The sequence below is a fragment of the Vigna unguiculata genome, chromosome 11 (genome assembly GCF_037176805.1).
Source record: "Vigna unguiculata cultivar grain cowpea cultivar isolate G323 ecotype 2 chromosome 11, ASM3717680v1, whole genome shotgun sequence".
Classification (NCBI taxonomy): Eukaryota; Viridiplantae; Streptophyta; class Magnoliopsida; order Fabales; family Fabaceae; genus Vigna; species Vigna unguiculata.
In genome coordinates, this window is record NC_140802.1 from 29,019,592 (window position 1) to 29,041,651 (window position 22,060).

General features: G+C 29.8%; 1 protein-coding gene across 1 annotated transcript; it reads left to right on the plus strand.

Annotated features, from left to right (window-relative positions):
• Window positions 1-15,635: 15,635 nt before the first annotated feature.
• Window positions 15,636-18,556, plus strand: LOC146881708 (uncharacterized). Its single transcript, XM_085669317.1, has 3 exons — window positions 15,636-16,032; window positions 16,122-17,339; window positions 17,409-18,556. The coding sequence occupies exons 1-3, from the start codon at window positions 15,636-15,638 to the stop codon at window positions 18,554-18,556; spliced, it is 2,763 nt and encodes a 920-aa protein (XP_085525443.1).
• Window positions 18,557-22,060: the final 3,504 nt, after the last annotated feature.

A 22,060-nucleotide genomic window follows, 5' to 3' on the forward strand; every position in this document is an offset into this window, starting at 1 on the left:
TTCACAAAGAAAAGAAAATAAATGAAGAGATATTTTCGTTTTGTTCTTTTTCCTTTTAATTTCAATTTATTTGCATTTAATTTTACCATCTCATCTACAAGCAATGTATCCTTCCCATAAAGGAAAAGAAATACAACTTTTTATGTAATTCTCATCCTTCTTTGATTAAATTTATTTTTTCTTCTTCTTTTGAATATATTTTGTCTATCTATATTGTAAATATTGTTTTCTTTTATTGTTTAACGAAATTAAAATATGCTTTATTATAATTCATAGTTATCTTTAAAATATATTTACGTGAATTTTCAGTGTCTTTTACTATTTTATTTTTAACATTTCTATATCTAATTACAAAATTCATTTTTTATAATTTTATTTTTGACACTCAAGTTAGTTAATAAGTAATAAGGTCTAAATAGAAGCAAATCTTAGAAAATCCCACTTTTTCACCTTGGGTATATTTATACTAGTTTATGTTGGACCTTCACTATTCATGACAAATCATAGGTCCAATTATATCCTAATCATGGTTTAGGGTTGCTTTGTTCACATAATCTGATTTAATCACTAATTCTACTTTTTCATAGGACTTCATCTGATGTACTCTACTTCAAATTTTTAATTGTTCTTGTTGCTCTTAGAATTTATAATTTATATAGTTTATTCTATTTAAATGAAATTGATAAGTTAAAATATTTAAAATACTTTTAGATAATTAAATATAAATTAAAGGATTTCATAAAAGAAATTATATCTTAAAATTGAAAATTTTTGAATGTCAAACTATCATTTTATCTATTTATAGAAATGTTTATAGATGACTAACATTATCTCTACAATATATTTGATTGTATATTTGTTTTACCTTGATTACATACACACCACAACAAAAAAACATTTTAGTCACCGACGAAATCTAATCTAATACTATATACAATTGGGAACTAACAAAAGGTAAGTTTTTCAATTGAATAATATATCTGACCTACTTCTCAATTCAAATTTTTATCTACAAAAGGTAAAAACGCTGATGTGTCAATCTCTCAACATTTTGAAGGTAGAAAAATAATTGCAAAACAAATGGAAAAACGAAAGTTTTAATTCAAACTTCTTTCTCTCTCTTCCTCAGTCTTCTCACCTTCCACCTTCTCAATTCTTTCTCTCTCTTTCTCATTATCTCTGCTTCCGCCTTCTCACTTCTTTCTCTCTCTCTTTCTCATTCTCTTTGCTTTCGCCTTCTCACTTCTTTCTCTCTCTTTCTCTGTCTCTGTTGCTCCGCGTTCATCATGGTTTCTCTGCCTTTCTTAGCTTCTTCTCTAACACCTTCTTCTGTTCATCTTCTTCTTTTGATCGAGCTGTTTTTAAATCGCAAAAAAACGACTATGGAGATGCTTTATATTTTTTTTCTGAGCTTTGTTCTGTTCATCTTCTTCTTCTTCTTCTTTTGTTTACAGGCTTCACCTAAAGATTACAAAGACATGTATCTGAGATTTGCCATTCATCTGATGTTTCTTTTGTGGAGATCTTTTTTTTTTTGCTTTCTCAAGCAAACTGGTATGGTTCTTTATGTTTTTTACTGAGATCTAATGGTTTCTTGGCTTAATCTTATGTTTTAGGTGTTTAAATGCTTGAAATGAAGAGTACAACCACAAACATCTGTTTTAACCCGCAAAAAATCGAGTCTGGAGATGCTTTATATTTTTTTCTGAGCTTTCTTTTGTTCATCTTCTTCTGTTCATCATTTTTCTTTTGTTTACAGGCTTCAACTGAAGATTACAAAGACATGCATCTGAGATTTTCCATTCATCTGATGTTTCTTTTGTGGAGATCTTTTTTTTTTTTTGCTTTCTCAAGCGAACTGGTATGGTTCTTTATGTTTTTTTACTGAGATCTAATGGTTTCTTGGCTTGATCTTATGTTTCAGGTGTTTAAATGCTTGAAATGAAGAGTACAACCACAAACATCTGTTTTAACCCGCAAAAAACCGAGTCTGGAGATGCTTTATATTTTTTTCTGAGCTTTCTTCTGTTCATCTTCTTCTGTTCATCATGTTACTTTTGTTTACATGCTTCAACTGAAAATTACAAAGACATGCATCTGAGATTTGTCGTTCATCTTATGTTTCTTTTGTGGAGATCTTTTTTTTTTCTTTCTCAAGCGAACTGGTATGGTTTTTTATGTTTTTTACTGAGATCTAATGTTTTCTTGGCTTCATCTTATGTTTCAGGTGTTTAAATGCTTGAAATGAAGAGTACCAGCACAAACATTTGTTTTAACCCGCAAAAAACCGAGTCTGGAGATGCTTTATATTTTTTTCTGAGCTTTCTTCTGTTCATCTTCTTCTGTTCATCATGTTTCTTTTGTTTACAGGTTTCAACTGAAGAGTACAAATACATGCATATGAGATTTTCCGTTCATCTTATGTTTCTTTTGTGGATATCTATTTTTTTTGCTTTCTCAAGCGAACAATTATGGTTCTTTATGTTTTTTTGAGTTGTAAGTGATTCTTGGCTTCATCTTAAGTTTCAGGTTTTTTAATTCTTCAAATCAAGAGTACAACCACAAACATCTGATTTAAACCGCAAAAAACTGAGTCTGTAGATGCTTTATATTTTTTTCTGAGCTTTATTCTATTCATCTTCTTCTGTTCATCATGTTTTTTTTTGTTTAAAGGCTTCAACTGAAGATTACAAACACATGCATATGAGATTTTCCGTTCATCTTATGTTTCTTTTGTGGATATCTTTTTTTTTTCTTTCTCAAGCGAACAAATATGGTTCTTTATGTTTTTTTTTTCTGAATTGTAAGTGATTCTTGGCTTCATAACAAGTTTCAGGTTTTTTAATTCTTCAAATCAAGAGTACAACCACAAACATCTGATTTAAACCGCAAAAAACCGAGTTTGGAGATGCTTTATATTTTTTTTTTCTGAGCTTTCTTCTTTTCATCTTCTTCTGTTCATCATGTTTCTTTTGTTTAAAAGCTTGATCTCCAGACTACCAACACATGCATGTCAGCTTTGTTCATGTCGTTATTTTTTTTAATTTTTAATGTTTTTCAATTCTTTCTTTAACATTTTCACAACTCTTTGTATTCTGTTCTGATTGCCACTTTCCGTTTAAGATATTTGATTTTATGTAAAAAAATCAGTTCACAAAACTTAAATTTTTTATTTTAATTAATTAATTATTTTATTATTTCAACCCTATTATCTTTTAATTCGTACTTTTTATTCACTTTTATATTCACAATTAATTGCAAAAATTATGATGCACGCTTCACCAGGAAGTACGGACTCTACCAAAAGGAAGGACTTATCCTTTTCTCTTTCTATATATTGGCAACAGTAATGACTTTTCGTTTTCTCTTTCTATATATTGGCGACTACAAACTGACTAATTTTATTTCTCTTCTGTGACCCATTATCTTCTCTTGAAATTATTCTTCATACCCACTATGTTCTCAAACAATGGAATCCGTGCGCACACCACAAGCCATACTTTCTGGCAAAATGCTTGGCGGATTTGTGACTATGTTTTTGAAAGACCAGGTATTTTTTTGATTCCTTCACATTCCTTTGTATTCTTTGTTTGTATTTCTTTATTCTAAACTTCCTTATCTTTGAAGGATTTTGGACACGTCGACCGACTCTTCATAATACGTAATTTAAAGGACCTTGGTTCACAGTGGACCATTGTTGATTACGACAGGAATGTTCATAATGTTACGTACAACATGAATATTCACACTCCAATGATCACCCAAGGCTGGAATGATTTAATATCTTTTTATGCAGATCAGTCTGACAAATTGGTTGTCTTCAAATACTTCGAAAATTCGTCTTTCCAACTACACGTCTCTAAACGTGCTTGCGACTCAACATTGAAAGCCAACTTCTTCAACCATCTTTCTATATGTCGTCCTCTACATACTTCAAACTTAAAGCATTTTGAAGTTCAACTATCAACATACTACTGTTGAGCCAGCCACTTGGTTAGTTTTATTTTTTTTGGATTATTTATTTACATGGCTTCTTAATAAGTAAGATATTTTATCCTTTTTGTTGCAGTATTTGAAAAAAGAATTTGCCACTTATTTTAAAAACAGTGGTCTTAGATCTATTGTTCTTCACGGACCAAGAGGAGAAGTCAAATGTAAATTGATCATAAGACGTAATTCTGTTAAGATTGGAACTGGCTGGAAAAATTTTTATAATCTTCATCAACTTTCTGCCGATGATCATCGTGAGCTTTTTTTTTCTGAAGTTGAAGGTATAACATTTTGTATTTTGTTTTTGTTAATCTTCTTTTGTATATATATATATATATATATATATATATATATATATATATATATATATATATATATATATATATATATATATATATATATATCAATATATAAGAAGATTTGAAGTGGACTTATATTTTATATGCACTTATTAGATATATTATTCTTTGTGTTTGCTTTTATACATTTACTGTGTATGAAGTTAATTGTTTTTTTCGTTTTATGTTGACGAGTTTTTTAAACGTAATTATTTTAATTTTGAAGATTTTTATCAAATACATTAATCACTAATATATTTTTATAAAATAAATCTATTACATTTAAATCTTTACTTTAAACAAAATATCAATTATTGTTAATTAGATATACAATTTTAATGTTACACGTCATTAAAAGACATTAAATATTACTCATTATTTATTTGCATAGAAGCATTTAACGTAAATATTATTTATAAAGTATTAAAACATTCGCTTTCCAACATCATTGTATAAGAATCTTTAAATTTTTAATTTGTAATATTAATTTAATATTACAGAATTATGAAACATTGTAATGCATTGGAAATTACAATAAATAATGCTTTTAATTAATTTGAAATTACCCTGTCTATTAGTATTCCCCGCATTAATTTTTGCATTGCTCGAGGTAATGATGATTGAACTCCTCGATCATCTCCAACACTTATTCATTATTTCAACTGATTCAGCCGATTAAATTAATTACCATATCGGTTTCCAAGAGACGTTTAATTTTTTCAAACATTTATCTCAATATGTTTTTCACTTCTCACGAGAATGATGATTGCACTGTTTGTTGCACCGTCATACCTATCTCAGTTTCCAGACTCTCCCACTGCTATACTTAATATTTTTTGCAGGATGAAACCAATTAACATTTCAGAGATCATTTACGTCTCCAAATTTCCACTTATCTTCTCTGCTTCACCTTAACACCATTACACTGCGATTACAAGCCATCCTCTGCCATTTCAAGAAGTTCTTATCCATTACAGAAAGGTATGACTGTTAAACCCTTCAAATTGTTTGAAGAACACCCTTTTATGAACTATACTTCTCTTCATCTCCTATATCTTCTCGCCATCTTTCTTTCTCGCCATATGCTATGCATGTTTTTATAAGCAGACTTTTTATAATCGGTACTGATCATCATCTTCGTTTCATTTTTCTAAGCAGACGTTTTTATAATCTGTTCGGATTATCATCTTTATTGCATTGCTCTAACCATTCGTTTTTATAATCGTTTCTGTTCATCTTTCTCTGATTTTTGTAAGCAGTCGTTTTTATAATCGGTTATGTTCATCATCTTTCTTTCATTTTTTAAAATAGACGTTCTTATAATCTGTTTTGTTCATCATCTTCAACAATTTCTTCTACATTTTTAGAGTGCGTTTAGTTTTTTTTTTGCCAAAAAAAAATCCTATCTTACCAATTTAACAGATGACCACTAAGCAATGCATCCTTGGTGAGCAATCCATACTTGGCTCAAAGTGGAAGGGTGGATTCTTTACTATTTTCATGGAAGACCAGGTTTTTGTGAACTTGCTTCTTGTACATTATTTACCATCATTGTTATATGATTTTCATTAACTAATATTTTTTTTATATTGCTTTTATTTACAAGGATTTTGCGTTCGTCAACCGATTATTTGTCATTTAATTAGGCAATGAACTGGGGCCATGTTAGACTATTTCTGATAAAAAAGGTCATGTTCACCATGTTACCTTCAACATGAATACTTATGGTCCGCGAATTACTGATGGCTAGGTTGATATAAGAAAGTTTTATCAAGTCCAACCACCCAAACTATGTTATTTAAGGCATACTGGAAATTCTGCTTTTGAAATACACTTTTACGATCACTATTCAGAATCAACTATCCATAAATTCCTAAGTCATGTTCGAACAAATTCTCCTCTAATAAGGTCCAAGTTAATTCATTTTGAGTTCCGACTTTCTAAGTACAACTGCAAAGCAAGCTTTCTGGTGATTATTTTTTTCTTCTTTTTTGGTCATTTCTTACAATCTGTACACAAAACTGCATGTATTCTTTTTAACCTTGACACATAGAAAATCATTTCTTTTTGATATTATTTCTTATATTTTTTATTTGCAGGGTTTAAATTCAGACTTACGTCAATATTTTGCCAACAGTCAGCTCTCACACATTGTGCTTTACGGTCCAAAGGCACGAGTTGAATGCAAGTTGTTGATTAGACCTAGATCAGTGAAGATAGGAAGTGGATGAAAACGTTTTCGTGAAGTTCATGGACTGGAGGAAAAATATTTAATTCTTTTTGAGGTTGACGGTGAACAAGCAAGCAAGGATGTCAATGTTCTTCTTAATATAAATGATTATTATCATGGCCTATGAAGAATCGATATACAATATTACTTAACAGATTGATAATCTGTAATTTTTGTATCAAGTTTTTTTGTTTATTATTATATTATATATATATATATATATATGTATATGTTTAACTATTTGTATTTTCAACTTTTGTAAAGTTATTTACTCTTACCTGCTCCATATCTTCTTCCATATACGCAAAATCTTTGGCATTTAATTACTGTCAGACACAAATCATATCAAGTCTCTGCATTTTTAAAATTTATTATATTAATTTAAATATAACACTTTCCAAAAGATTTTTCATACACATCCCTTATAATACTTTTCAAATATTTTATTTCAATGTCGATTGATATGACATTTTCCACTACTTCATTATGTTTCTGTATCTTCCACCTTCCACGAAATTTTCTTCTACTGTAATCATCTGTCATTTCATTACATATTTAATTGTACTATTTATATTTGTTTTTATTATAATTTTTTACATTATTAACTTAAATAATCCAACACAGTTGCTTCTCCTCGAAGTTTCTAACACAGTTGCTTCTCCTCGAAGATTGTAGGGCTTTTGCACACCACACTTTTATTTGACTTTTTGTAGAGATCCAACACAGTTGCTTCATCCAGAACACATTTCAAAGCCATTAACAGATTGTTACAAGCCATTAACGTTTCCACTCATCAAAGGTATGTACTTCACTTGTTTTTATGTACAAATATAGTAGTTTTGCTGTACAGACGAAATGAAATGAGATTTGCAGTTTTGAAATTTCGTCTAAGTAACTAGGGTTTGCTATAACTTTTTTCTACATTTCCTCTTTCGTGAATGCTTTATAAACCAATATGTATTTGCAGATTTTCATTCTTTCCACATTACTGATTCAATTAATGGTTCACTGCTCAATCCATCACGCCAACAATTTTTTTATTTACTTTCAAGTAATCTGCTTCATGCTTTATTTTCATCAGAATGCTTCTCTCTTAATTTTCCTTTTCTATGAAACCTGTGAATAAATCAATATGAATATTTAATTTCTTCTGACATCAATAGTTGTTTTTTGCAGTTTTCACCAATATATATTGGCATGACTTCTGTCAAAAGGTTCGTACTCCATGTTTGAAGAGTCCTTATTTGAATATATTCTACTTTTTGCTTTCTTCTACCATTTCAAATTTTATCAGCAACTAACATCTGAACCTTTATTTTTTCAAAAATTGTCATATCCATGTTTTGATTAATCGTTACACTTCTTTTACTCTCCTTTGACCAATAAAAAATAGATTCTGATAAAGTGAGTATTTGAACCTTTTTTTGGGTCCTCTTTTTTTTAGTTGTATGAATTACAATTTTGTCTTATTAGTTCCTATTTTCTCTATATGAGTATAAATATGTCACGAATCTAATACTGACTTTTTTACTTCTCATGTTTCAATATTGTTGTTGTGAGTTCAACATGTCTCTCTGTGAAGTTCCAAACTAAAGCCAGAGCGTAAGCGAAGTAAGTCCCCAAAAGGAAAATTGGAATATCATCGTTAGGGTCATTCGTTCATGGTTTGTTCCTGATTTCAGTAAACAAAGGTCTCCTTTTTCCATGGAGTTCGTTATTCAAGACAAAAATGTTATTATTCATGTTATTCTTTAAATTCTTCCATTACACGTACTTTCGTTTACAAATTGGAATGAATCAAATATTTGTATGTTAAACATATTTATAGTTATATTTATATATGTTCTTTTCATCTGTTTCAGGGTTCTAAAATACACGCTTCAATTAGACGTACTCTAATTTAAAAATTTCAGAATGAGATTTCTGAAGGCCATGTTTATGCCACACAAAATTTCAGTGTGACTCTGAATTCTGGAATATACAGAACAACACACCACCCTTATAAGATAAATTTCCAGTTTGGTACAAAAGTTTATTTGCTTAATGCTAATTTGGTTCCTGATATGAAACCACAATACACACCTTTGTCCTTATTGACAACCACTGCATTTGATACTGATTATTTAGTTGGTAAGTTAATATTTTTAGTTCCAATACTATTCATATTTTTTTAATAAACATTTATTGTTAAAGTATATGATTTAACATTTATGAATGACATTTTAGATATCTTGGGATTAGTGGTCGGAGTGGGGACTGAAAGAGAATTGCAAGTTGATGGAAAGACAACAAAATTAAATGTCATAGCAATAGAAGCTGATGGGTATTCTATATCTATACTATACTACATTCCTTTTATATTTCTGTTAAAATAACGATTTGACATAACATTTTTTTAATCTTTAGGTTTCGAATAGAATGTACTTTGTTTGGTATTTATGTGGATGAACTGAATGTATTTCTTTCAAGTGGAGAAGTACAAAATGCTGCTGTAAGTATAGAATTTGCGAAAGTCAAAACTTTTCAAGGTAAAATTTTGTTATTACTTTTACAAAGTAATTTGTACTACTTATTCCATGTTACTCTCACATACACTATATTTTTAAATATAGATAAGGTTCAAGTTCAAAATTGTAAGTTCTGCACCCGTATTAAGTACAATATTAACTTCAAGGAAGCATCTGAACTGAAATCAAGGTAATATTGAAATTGTTCTTCAGTTTATTTAAGCTTTATAATTCATTTTGGTAACTATATTTTGGTTACTTTATAATGCAAATTATCCTTCATTTCCTCAACTTGATCTTTCAGATGTACATACATTCAATAATAGATTTATTGTTTATGAGAACAACTATATTTTCTATTGCACAGAATGTTTGAGAACAATGAATCTCCCTCTCAAGGATTAACGCAACTTTCTCAGAGTTCCAAAAATACTGTGGAAGAGGACTTTTTAACACTTACACCTAGGACCACCATTCAAGGTCTAAAAGATTGTAAAGTGGTTAGAATAGATTTTTTTATTTTTGTGCAAATTTTTTTGTTCACAATAATCTCTTCATTAATCTTTTTTATATTGAAAGGTCACCACTTTCATATTGTTTGGAACAATTAAGCATATCTTGGTTGACGATGACTGGTGGTATACTGCTTGTGTGTGCAACAAAGCTGTTTATCCAGATTCCAAGATGTTCTTTTGTGAGAAGTGTAACAAGCATGTTATAAAAGTCTTTCCAAGGTTAACTTTTTGTTTATTAATATTAATGTCAATTTAGAACAACATTGTAATTACAACTTTTGTTCATTAAATTTTTTATTCAATTTTCAGATATAGGATTAAGATCCGAGTTATTGACTCTTCCAATTAACCACATTTGTCCTCTTTGATAGGGATGCAACCACCCTTTTCAAAAAAACTTGTGCTGATATGTTAGACACTCATGATAAGGTATACTCTTCAATATATCCACTTATATATGTAATTACACAATCTTTAATTATTTTGTTTTTGTAGATGAATGCTTCTGGAAATTTGCCTAAGCAGTTTGATGAGTTAGTTGATAGAAGTCTGCTTTTTAAAGTCGAAAGTAGGAATGATCATAATTTCAAACTTGAGCAGTCTTTCAAAGTGAAGAAAATATGTGTTGATGATGATATAATTCAAAAGTTCAATGATTGTACCATCAAATCTGTGGTAAGATATAATTTACGATGAAATTTGGTACATTATAATCTCATTATAATCCAGTTATCTTTTTCTTTTTTATAATCTCATTACTTATACCTATTTGAAGGATGTTTATGTTGGGAATGGTGAGTTTAGCAGGGAAAAAATGTGTATAGTCAATGAGTCCACCGTTAATATTTCAGAGGTATACAAATTATATAAATTTTTTTGACATGATGTATTTTTTTATTACTTTTATTAATGTTATCAATTTTGAACATGTACTATAGGATTTATTAGTCCGATTTACCAAAGAAACAATTGAGTCTGAATCCCAATCACCTGAACTAATGCAAGATAATCCAACCAATGATGATGCTAACAGTTCACATAAGAGAGAATCTGGAAAGAAGACTGCATCACTTGAATCCATCGAAGAAGACAATGTTCCATTGAAGCTTTTAAAAAGAAATATTAAGAAGGAAAAAACAGTGAATTGAGATCTGATTTTAGTTATTCTATTTGAAGACAATTTTTTTATGCCTTTCATTTTGGGACTGTAATATGTCTACGCATCGTTTTGTCTTGAATTTCATCTGAACTACAACTTCTATGTTCAATTTCATGATAACTATATTATGCGCTTTTGAGTTACATTATTTAGAATTTTATTTTTTCCATACGCTGGTCCAGAAGATATTGTTGACATTTTTCAATTTTTGTCAACAAATATGACTGCCAGCTACATCAAAACTTATGAAAATTGATGTTATTTTGTAGCATGATGTAATTAAAGTCGTAAATAACATATCTTTTGTGAAAAAGATATTTTGTGTATACTTTTGTGACTCTTAAATAAGATATATCTATTTTTTCTGAAAACAGAATCTATAAATGTCTATTTTTTGTAATAATTACTTTTCATAAATAAGATAAATATGGCAAAGCAATTATCTGTTGACAGATTTTAAGTTGTCACAACAGAATTGGATGCCATATACAATTTTGATTCACTTATCTTCTGTTAATTATTAACTTATTAAATTTTGTACATTAAAATTTTGATATATTTATACAAAAAATACGAATGAAATATTATATTTTTACTTAGTACCTCGATTTATGTTACTTTATTATATTATCAAGATTATATGTATATATAAATATCTAAATATCTAAACTTCAGAGGTTGATTGTTGGAAAATTGTTATTGTTATATATTACATATATTATATTATGATATTGTATAGCATAATAGAATAATTTAATATATCTTTAATAACGTTATATCTTTTTAATGTTTTATTCTTTTATAATCGTCTTTCCATTTTCCAATAAAGTAATAATTACATTACTGTTTAAGAATCTATTTGTAATCGTCCCGTCTTTTCATGTGTCATTTATCTTCTATAAATAAATATTCATCTCCATTCTACCATGAAGATCAAACTTCAAGATCACTTCAATCATATTCTACATTCTTCCAACTTTTTCTCTACAATCTCTCTCAAAGTCCAAGCAAATGGAAAACAACTTCAATGAAGATGACATTATTAATAGAATGAGTAGGTACCAGCTCTCTATTATTCACCTTCAGGATGAGGTAAGTTCTTCGTCAAATTTTTCAGACATTTTTTCTTTTAGAAGATTTCTTCTACTCTTTTTATTTGTGTGACAGATTTCTTTTATTCTTTTACAATATCCTCATTTTAACATTAACTAAGTAATCCATGTTTTTGTTAAAAAAATTCTCTCTTTGGAGGCTGTTGGTTTTGTGGATTGTGCATTCGCCATTCTTTATGATGACGATCTTGAGCGTCAATGGACTTTAACAGAGGAAGAAGAGAATAGACATGACGTGACTTATAACAAGAATTTACAAAAGCCAATGCTAATTGGAGGATGGACTGAATTAAGGCACCTATATGAACTACACGATTTCCACACTATTTATTTTGGATATGTCGGTCATTCTTGATTCCACATCACTGTTTTTCCCAGTAAATGCAAACCTTTGTCTATTGCACGTTTTCTTAAAAGAATTGAGGCAGATCTACCCCTTTTCAATGGACCGAAGTTGCACTTCTTCATATTTCTGAATCCAAACCAATGCAATGCTAGCCATCTGGTGAGATTCATTTCATAGTTATTACTAAATGGATGTTTATTTCATATTTATATTTATGTTTCCAAATTATTTTAAACATTTAATCCATATACTAATTTCATTAATACTTTATGTATGTTTTAGGATTTGCCAGCTGATTTTGGCAATTATCTTCGTCAAGGAAGATTTAAATACATTTTTCTTTATGGACCGTGTAAAACAGTCAAGTGCAAACTATTGTTGAGAAATCATCCTAAGAAGTCTAGCAAAATTGGAAGTGGCTGGAAGGAATTTTGTACTGCTCATGGATTTCATCAAACTATTGACTTGGTGTTTGAAGTGGACCACATGAAAAGCAATCAGAATGTCAAAGTGCTAACATATTGTAATTTTTAATTTACAGTTAGTATAAATAGTTCTGTTTTTATTTCTGCTACTTATGTAGTTGTCAACCTAGAAGTTTTTATATTTTCAACAATGCATATGTATAGTTCTACCTTCTTATCAATGAAATCTCTTTGAAGCTTCTCTGAAATTCTCTGAAAGATGAAAAGTGATACATGTTTGTCTACTGAAACAAGTGCTTCCTATTATAATTACAAATATTTCTGTTTCCACAATTGTGATTAGAGGTACAATCTACACCAGAAAGTTTAACAAAGACATTCACCAATATAGTAATAAAACAGTAAACAATTTTCCATCCATTGAGTCAACTTACCTTTCTTTTTGCTTCTTCCATTGTAACCTTTGAAACTATTCCATAACATTTTGGTACTGTAATGGAGCAAAACGATTGTAAAAATGCAAGGCTGAGAAGGAAACTGGTGCTACAACAAAGGTTCAATGCAAGAAGTAATCAACATTCATGTAAGTCATTAACATCTTACTTAAAGCATTTATCTTCCCTAATTCTTCATCAATAATTTTTTTTAAAATGATGCATTTTTATGTTTGTATGTTTTTTTATGTTGCAGATGACAAAGAAGAGAATGCAAGAAAGAAAACTAAATTTGCAAACCATTCTTCTCAAAGTAACAAAATCTCAGGATTTCTTTTTAGATATATATATATATATATATATATATATATATATATATATATATATATATATATATATATATATAGTTGTAAATGTATGTTTTGGATTGTAACTTCACAACACGGATGCATAATCAAACATCTTTGTTTTTTTAATCACAAATCAAGCAACTGTATCTGAAAAATCATTTTAGAAAAATATACACAGAAAGCCATTACAATAGTTGGATATTAGTAAGTATTCTTTTTCTAAGCTATATCTTTACAGATTGTTGTTTATTTTTTTAATAACAATGCTTCTACAATAATCCTTTTCCAGATTTTGACAACAACAACAACCTTCAGAATATGAATTCAATATTTCACAGACAAATTGGTCAGTTTTGAAGTTCTTTCAGTACTTAATTTTAACATTGTTTATGAATAATATTAATTCAGTCTCACTTTAAACTAAGCTTCCTTTCAATGCAGTAACTGTCAACAATTTATCAAGTTGTTCAAGTACTTTAGTTCAACAACAAATTACTTCACAATCTGCAACTTCTATTTTAACATACAATAGTCCTTTCGGTATATTTTTACATTCATCTTAATTTCTTATATACCTATTTTAATGAAATGAAACTGACAAATTTTAAATTTATATCAATGTTTTTGTATGACTACAGTTTTTAACAATAACAGTCAGAGAAATTATGGACAAAATAATTACAATTCTAGTGTAGGTAAGTAGATTTGTATTCATATATAACAATATTCATACTCACAATGCCAATGTAGGTAGGACAATTGTTTTCTGTTGTTTTTCATAGGTGGCAGATCAGAGGTTGTAAATGATTCGCATTCTGTCTCTAAGAATAAAGTTGTCAAATATCCTTTTCAAGTCATACAATCACTTCAAAACAGATTCAATCTTAATGATGAAACAACAACACAACATAATTGTTCAGACAACAAATGATGATTCAGCAACGATAAGAGATGATGGTAATTCAGATATTCAACTTATTGATGTCAATATAAATTTCTTTCAAATCATTAATTAATTTTCATCTTACTAATATTGAAGCACATACTACAAGTACTACAACTACAAACGAATTGTATTGCAAAGGAGAGTTACAAGGTACATAATCTCCAACAGAATTGTATATAACTGCAGATTAAAATATATGCATTTTCATGCTAATGATTTGTAATGATGTTCAGAACTGCTTAATATTGGAGAACCTTGCTTGGAATGCTAATACTGTAAAGCTGTACTTTGGTATGAAGAAAGAGCAGAAAAATGTAACACCTCAAAGGAAGTTGAATTCTCATTGTGTTTTCAAAATGGAAAAGTCTAAATTCCACTATTAAAAAGACCACATAATATTCTTGAAGGTTTGTTAAATGGTGAAGATCATAGAAGCAAATCATTTCTACAAAACATAAGACTATACAATAGCATGTTTTCATTTACTTCAATTGGTGGTAAGATAGATAATTCAATGAACAATGGTTCTGCTCCACCACAATTTATTCTTAATGGACAAAATTATCACCGTATTGGCAGTTTATTGCCAGAGCATGGATCAAAGCCAAAGTTTGCACAGTTGTACATATATGATACCGAAAATGAAATGAGTAACAGAGTGAAGCATTTCAGGTCAGTGAATATATGAACTAATTTGATTAAATGAAATATTTAAATACATCTGTTGACATGTATTCTCTTTATTATGTTTTAGTTCAAACACCAAGGAATCTGTTATAGATGAATCATTGGTTGCTGATTTGATTGAAATGATTGACAATCACAATGTTCTTGCGAAATCTTTTAGAAGAGTAAGAGATTTGTCACTGGAACATATGAAATCAGATTTCACGCTCAGACTATTTAGAGGCAGAAACAAAGACCCTAGAGTCTACAATACAACTTCATGTGATGAAATAGCTGCACTAATAGTTGGTGATTTTGGCAATATGGATGTAGGCAGAGATATAGTGGTAAAAAATGTTCTGGTGAATTAACCAGACTGCATGAAACTCACACAACTTTCATTCCACTGTAATATCATTTCATGTTTCCATATGGAGAAGATGGTTTCAAGAGGATATCCCAATAAGAGAATCTCATTCAAGAACAAAATCTAGGGTAAGAAGTAGAATTTCTTTGCGAGAATTTATTGCCTTTAGAATACAACAAAGAGCTGTAGAAGCAGGAAATATTGTGAATGCATGCAGATTGTTCCAACAGTTTCTGGTCGATTGCTATAAATGGTTGAAGCCCAAAGTTTGTCTTTCATCAGAGTTAATCAGAAGTTAATTCGCTGTGATATTCTTAATGGATTACAAGAAGCTGTTAATAGAGGAGAGACAAATCCTTCTTTAATTGGAAGACGTATTGTCTTGCCTGCTTCATTCACTGGTGGTACCAGATACATGTTCAAGAATTGTCAAGATGCTATGGCAATTTGTAAAAAATTTGGATATCCTGATTTGTTCATTACTATAACATGCAATGTGAATTGGAGTGAAATAAGAGAATTTGTCTTAGCAAAAGGCTTATCAGCTTCAGATAGACCTGATATTGTATGTAGAGTGTTCAAAATGAAGCTGGATGAAATGATGACAGATTTAAAAAAAAAAGACTTCTTTGGAAAAAGCACTGCAGGTATGTTATATATGAAGTAATATACATTATATAAATGTTTATTAAATTAAATTCTGACAACTATATTCATTATTTATTTATATATGCAGGAATGTACACAGTAGAATTCCAAAAAAGAGGTTTACCTCGTGCACATATACTTTTATGGTTGGATGGAGAAAGCAAATTGAAGAATTCAACTGATATTGATAAAGTAATATCAGCTGAATTGCCAAATGCGGATTTGTACCCCAAATTGGAAAAAGTTGTCTCAAGTTACATGATTCATGGACCATGCGGACCTGCAAGACATAATTCACCTTGCATGAAGGAAGGAAGATGTTCTAAATTTTATCCTAAAAAATTCACATCTTCGACTTCAATTGATGAAGAAGGATATCCATGCTATAGAAGACTTGATAATGGTAGATTTGTTGAGAAGAATGGAATTAAGCTGGACAATAGAAGTGTTGTTCCTTACAATCCACCACTTCTAATGAGGTATCAAGCACATGTCAATACAGAGTATTGCAACAAAACCAATTCAATAAAATATTTTTTCAAATATGTGAACAAAGGTCCTGACAGAGCTACTCTTAAAATAAGCAACAACTCTGCACAGTTTGAAAAATCAACCATTATTGATGAGATCAAAAGGTATTACGATTGTAGGTATCTATCACCATGTGAAGCTGCTTGGAGAATATTTGCTTTTGACATCCACCACAGATGGCCTCCTATTCAGAGATTGACATTTCATCTTCCTGGCCAACAATCAGCTTTGTTTAAAGATGATGATGATATTAATGTGGTCTTCAACAGATACGAAAATGCTAACATAATGTTTCTAGCTTGGTTTGAGGCTAACACAGTTTATGAGGAAGGAAAAGAATTGACTTATTCAGAATTTTCAAGCAAATTTATGTGGTTTGCCAAAGAAAAAGAATGGAAACCAAGGAAGAAAGGCTACAACATTGGTAGACTTACTTATATTCCTCTTGGGTCTGGAGAACTTTATTATTTGAGGATAGTACTGACCATTCAAAAAGGTTGTATTGATTATGAAAGCATTAAGACAATTGATGGAAAATATTATGAAACATACCAAGAAGCTTGCTATGTTTTGAGATTGTTGGCTGACGACAAAGAATATATTGATGCAATAAAAGAAGCAAGTGAATTTGCTTCTGGGTATCAACTTAGAAGATTATTTGTTACTTTGTTGTCAATGAATACAATTTCTAAACCAGATATAGTTTGGAATTCTACTTGGAGTATCTTATGTGATGAAATTTTGTACCAAAAAAGAAAGGAGATGAACTTACCAGGTATTTTATATTTTTTTTATTTAATTTGCTATACATATATATTTTAATTGTATTGTTTACTTATTGCAGGTCTTCAAATTCAGACTGCTGAATTACAAAAAATATGTCTGCTGGAAATAGAGGAAATGCTAATGTCAAATGGTAGAAGTTTGAAAGATTATCCTTCATTACCTCAACTTGATATTTCAGATGTACATACATTCAATAATAGATTTATTGTTGATGAGCTGCAATATAATAAACAAGACATGGCGAAAGAACATGACAATTTGTTTAAAGCACTGAATGATGAACAAATTCATGTACATCAGGATATCATGACAGCAGTTCTTTCAAAGAAGGGAGGATTCTTTTTCTTATATGGCTATGGTGGTACAGGTAAGACTTTTATGTGGAAGACATTATCGGCTGGTCTAAGAAGCAAGGGCATGATTGTTTTGAACGTAGCATCAAGTGGAATTGCTTCTTTATTACTTCCTGGTGGAAAAACAGCACACTCTACCTTTTGCATCCCATTGTTAATTAATGATGAATCAACTTGCAACATAGCACAAGGTAGTCTCAGAGCAAAAATTCTTATGGCAACCAGTTTGATTATCTGGGATGAAGCACCATTGATGAATAGAATGTGCTTTGAGGCATTTGATAGAACACTAAGAGATATTATGCGAAATGTTGATGATGCCAATAAAGACAAACCATTTGGTGGCAAAGCAGCTGTGTTGGGAGGTGACTTTAGACAAATTCTACCAGTTATCAGAAAAGAATCTAGGTTTGATATCATAAAATCAGCAATCAACTATTCAGAGTTATGGAATTGTTGTAAAGTGCTAAAGTTATCCAAGAACATGAGATTAAGTACTACATCAAATACTCAAACAACCAATGAGATTCAAGAATTTGCTGATTGGATATTGAAGATTGGAGACGGAAAAATGGATCTAAATAAGAATGGTGAGTGCATGGTTGAAATTCCAGAACAGCTCCTAATTACAAACACAGATTTACCTTTATTGGCATTGGTTGAATTTGTCTATCCTCAATTTGTGGTTAACATGCTGAAGCCTAATTATTGTGATGATGGAGCAATTTTGTGCCCAACAAATGATTCTGTAGAGCAAGTAAATGATTTCATGTTGTCTTTAATCGGTGGTGAAGAGGTGACTTATTTAAGTTCAGATACACCTTGCCAATCTGATGAACAAGATGAAGTGTAATCTGAATGGTTTACATCTGAATTTTTAAATGATATCAAATGTTCAGGGATACCAAATCATAAACTGAAGTTGAAAACAGGTGTTCCAATTATGCTCTTGAGAAACATTGATCAAGCGAAAGGTCTATGCAATGGCACAAGATTGCAAGTCAACCATTTAGGCAAGAATGTAATCTCTACAACTGTAATTACTGGAAAAAACATCGGTGACAGGATTTTTATACCAAGAATGGATTTAGTGCCATCTGATTCAGGGTTGCCTTTCAAATTTCATAGAAGACAGTTTTCGATATCGTTATGCTTTGCAATGACGATTAACAAAAGTCAAGGACAAACACTTTCTAGAGTCAGCCTTTATCTTCCACAACCTGTATTCACACATGGCCAACTATATGTTGCTATTTCTAGAGTCAAAACCAAAAGAGGATTGAAAATACTTATATTGGATGAAGATGGAAAGGTAACAAACACAACTAAAAACGTTGTGTACAAAGAAATTTTTGAAACTCTTTGAAAAAGAATAAATTATAGGTATGTCATTTCTATTTTTTTTTTCATTTCAAAACTGTTATAAATATATATCAACTTATTTATGTTATGCTCTGCCATGCAGGAAAATCATGGTACAGAAAAGGTTGAACAAAGAAGTCGTTGTGTACAAAAGGAATTTGTGTACAAAAGGAATTTATGAACTTCATTACCAAATGAGACATTCTAGGTATGTAATTTATTCTTTTTTTATTCTTATATTAACAAAGTAGTGTATTAGTCATATTTTTATTGTTGGTGGTTGAAGATAATATTCAATGAAATTAAATATTAACTTGACATACTACTTTAATTACATTCTAAATTCATCTATTCTATTGATACACTTCAACATCTTTTAAAAACATTAGATTCTCATTATATAGATTATTAAATATCCAAAAACCCATTGCTATTACCACAATTATTACATGTAAAAAAAACCCGTGCATTGCACGGGTAGAAGGACTAGTTGGTGACTAAAAGAGTAAAATCAGTCGTAAATATCATTAGCCACCGAAAATAAATGGTGACAAAAATTCAAGTCGCAAAATCATTAGTCACCGATTTCGAAATCAGTCACTAAACTGTCATCGATATTTTAATTGTTAATCGGCCACTAAAAATTTGTCATCTTTAAGTATTGTTGACCATTTTAGCCACCAAAATTTTCATCTCTAATTCAGTTGCTAATTGGGATAAATTTTCATTTAATAAAATAATTTTTGGTTGTTAATTCGGTAGCCAATATGTACAATTTTTAATTTAATTAAAATAGTTATCGATGGCTAAATCAGTAGCTAATTCAATTTTAAACAATTGTCAAATCAGTGACTAAATCGCTGACTAAATCAATAACCAAATCAGTGGCTAAATCGATGCAAAAACTAGAAATATTTAGAGACCAATATAATTTGGTAATAAATATATGGACATGATTTTACTTGTTTATAAATGATATTTTGCTTGCTTGTAAACAATTTTCTAACCTAGTTATAAATGCTACAAATTTAATTATGTTAAATAACAATAAACTCTAATATATAATATACTAAAATGCAGTATAAAAATTCATATTACATTATCTGACATAAAACAAGATCTAGTTTGCTTATGTCAAAACCTCTTTATAACTAGGTGTGGTCTTTTGTTTTTTTTAAATATTTATAAATTTATAAAGTATATTAAATTTAAAAAAAAATAATCGAAGATAAGTCGAAGCTATGAAGAGTCTATATTCAAAAAAGCGTAAAGTTTAAAATAGTTTTAGAAATAGGCTTTAGAGTAAAAAGCACTTTGTAGTGGTTTCACCTTTATCTTCTCTTTATTGTAATTATTTCCTCTATCCCTTGACTTCTCTCGCTTGAGGAACTAGCATTCTTTAATCACATGTCCTGGTTTATTGCAATGGAAGCATGTGATATTTGTCTTTGGCCTTGACTTCCCTCTTGACTTACTACGATCATTAAATCTTTGAGAATGATCATTAAATCTATGAGAGCGGTTATTAAATTTTTGATAATTCATGTACATATTTCTTCCTCTTGACTCCATAACTAAAACTTCATTTTGAGAAGAGGAGATAACCTTATTGCTACCATTCCTTCTAATTTCTTCATTTAAGAGGCTATCTTTGATCATGTCAAAAGACAATTTTCCATAAGGAGCAAAGTTACTTAGAGATACCACCAAAGTCTCCCAACTGTCTGGTAATGAGCTAAGCAACAACAATGCTAATAAATCATCATCTAATACAATCTCCACTGTGATCAACTGATTCACCATATTCTGAAAACTGCACAAGTGCTCTGCCATTGAGGAACTATCCTTGTATTTCAAGTTTACTATCTTCCTAATAAGGAATGCCTTGTTCAAGGAATTTTTAGAATCAAACAGCTCACTTAATCTCTTCCATAAATTGTAAGCAAGAGTCTCACTTGACACAAGATGATAAATAGATTGATCTATCCATTGTCTGATCACACCAATAGTCTTCCTATTTATCTTCTTCCAATCTCCATCAGTTTTACCTATTGGTTTAACACCCTTTTCCTCAATAGGATCATACAGGTCTCTGCAAAATAACAAATCTTCCATGCGATATTTCCATATTCAATAATTTGTAGAATCCAATTTAATCATGGTTCCTGTACCATCATTATCTCCTATTTTCAAAGCACAAATCAAAGCCCCTAACCAGAGCTCTGATACCAGTTTAGGGAAGATTTGATCTGGATTTTGCTTCCGCGCTTGGTTATTTGTTATTTTTGAGATCTTCCCAACAACAAAATATAATCTCTTTATATAATTAAGAATGTCAATTGGTTTATCATTTTTCAAACCTATAATTTCTCTTAAGATATTTAATTATGAAAATAAATCAAATTCATCACTATCCAACAAATTATCATGTTTTAAAGATTTTTCAAAGTTTAAGCATTTTTCTTTCAAAAATGCACAATCTAGTGACTAGTGGCGAATCTTTAACAAAACTTAGGGGGTGTCAAGTTAAAAGGTTAAATATGTTTTTAGTCTATGAACTTTGATGCAAAATTATAATACATTAGTGTCTGAAACTTTGATACATTTTAGTCCTCAAACTTTAAATGAATAGATATAGTAATTTTAACCCAATTAAGTTAATTATTTTTATGTGTCAAACGTGTTTTTCAGCAGATATTGAAACAGGAACATGTTAGACACCGTAAACAACTAAACTACTAGAAACAAATTTTAATTTCACATCAAAACAAAAATTAAAAACATGAGAAATATATGAAAATATTTCAAATATCAAATCCATTAAAATTGAATATATATATATATATATATATATATATATATATATATATATATATATATATATATATATATATATTACTTACGTAGAAAAAAAATCGAGGAAGGGAAGGGGGCAGGGGCATGCCCCCTATAGGGACACTAAGGTCCGTCCCTACTAGTGACTTTAATTTTTTGA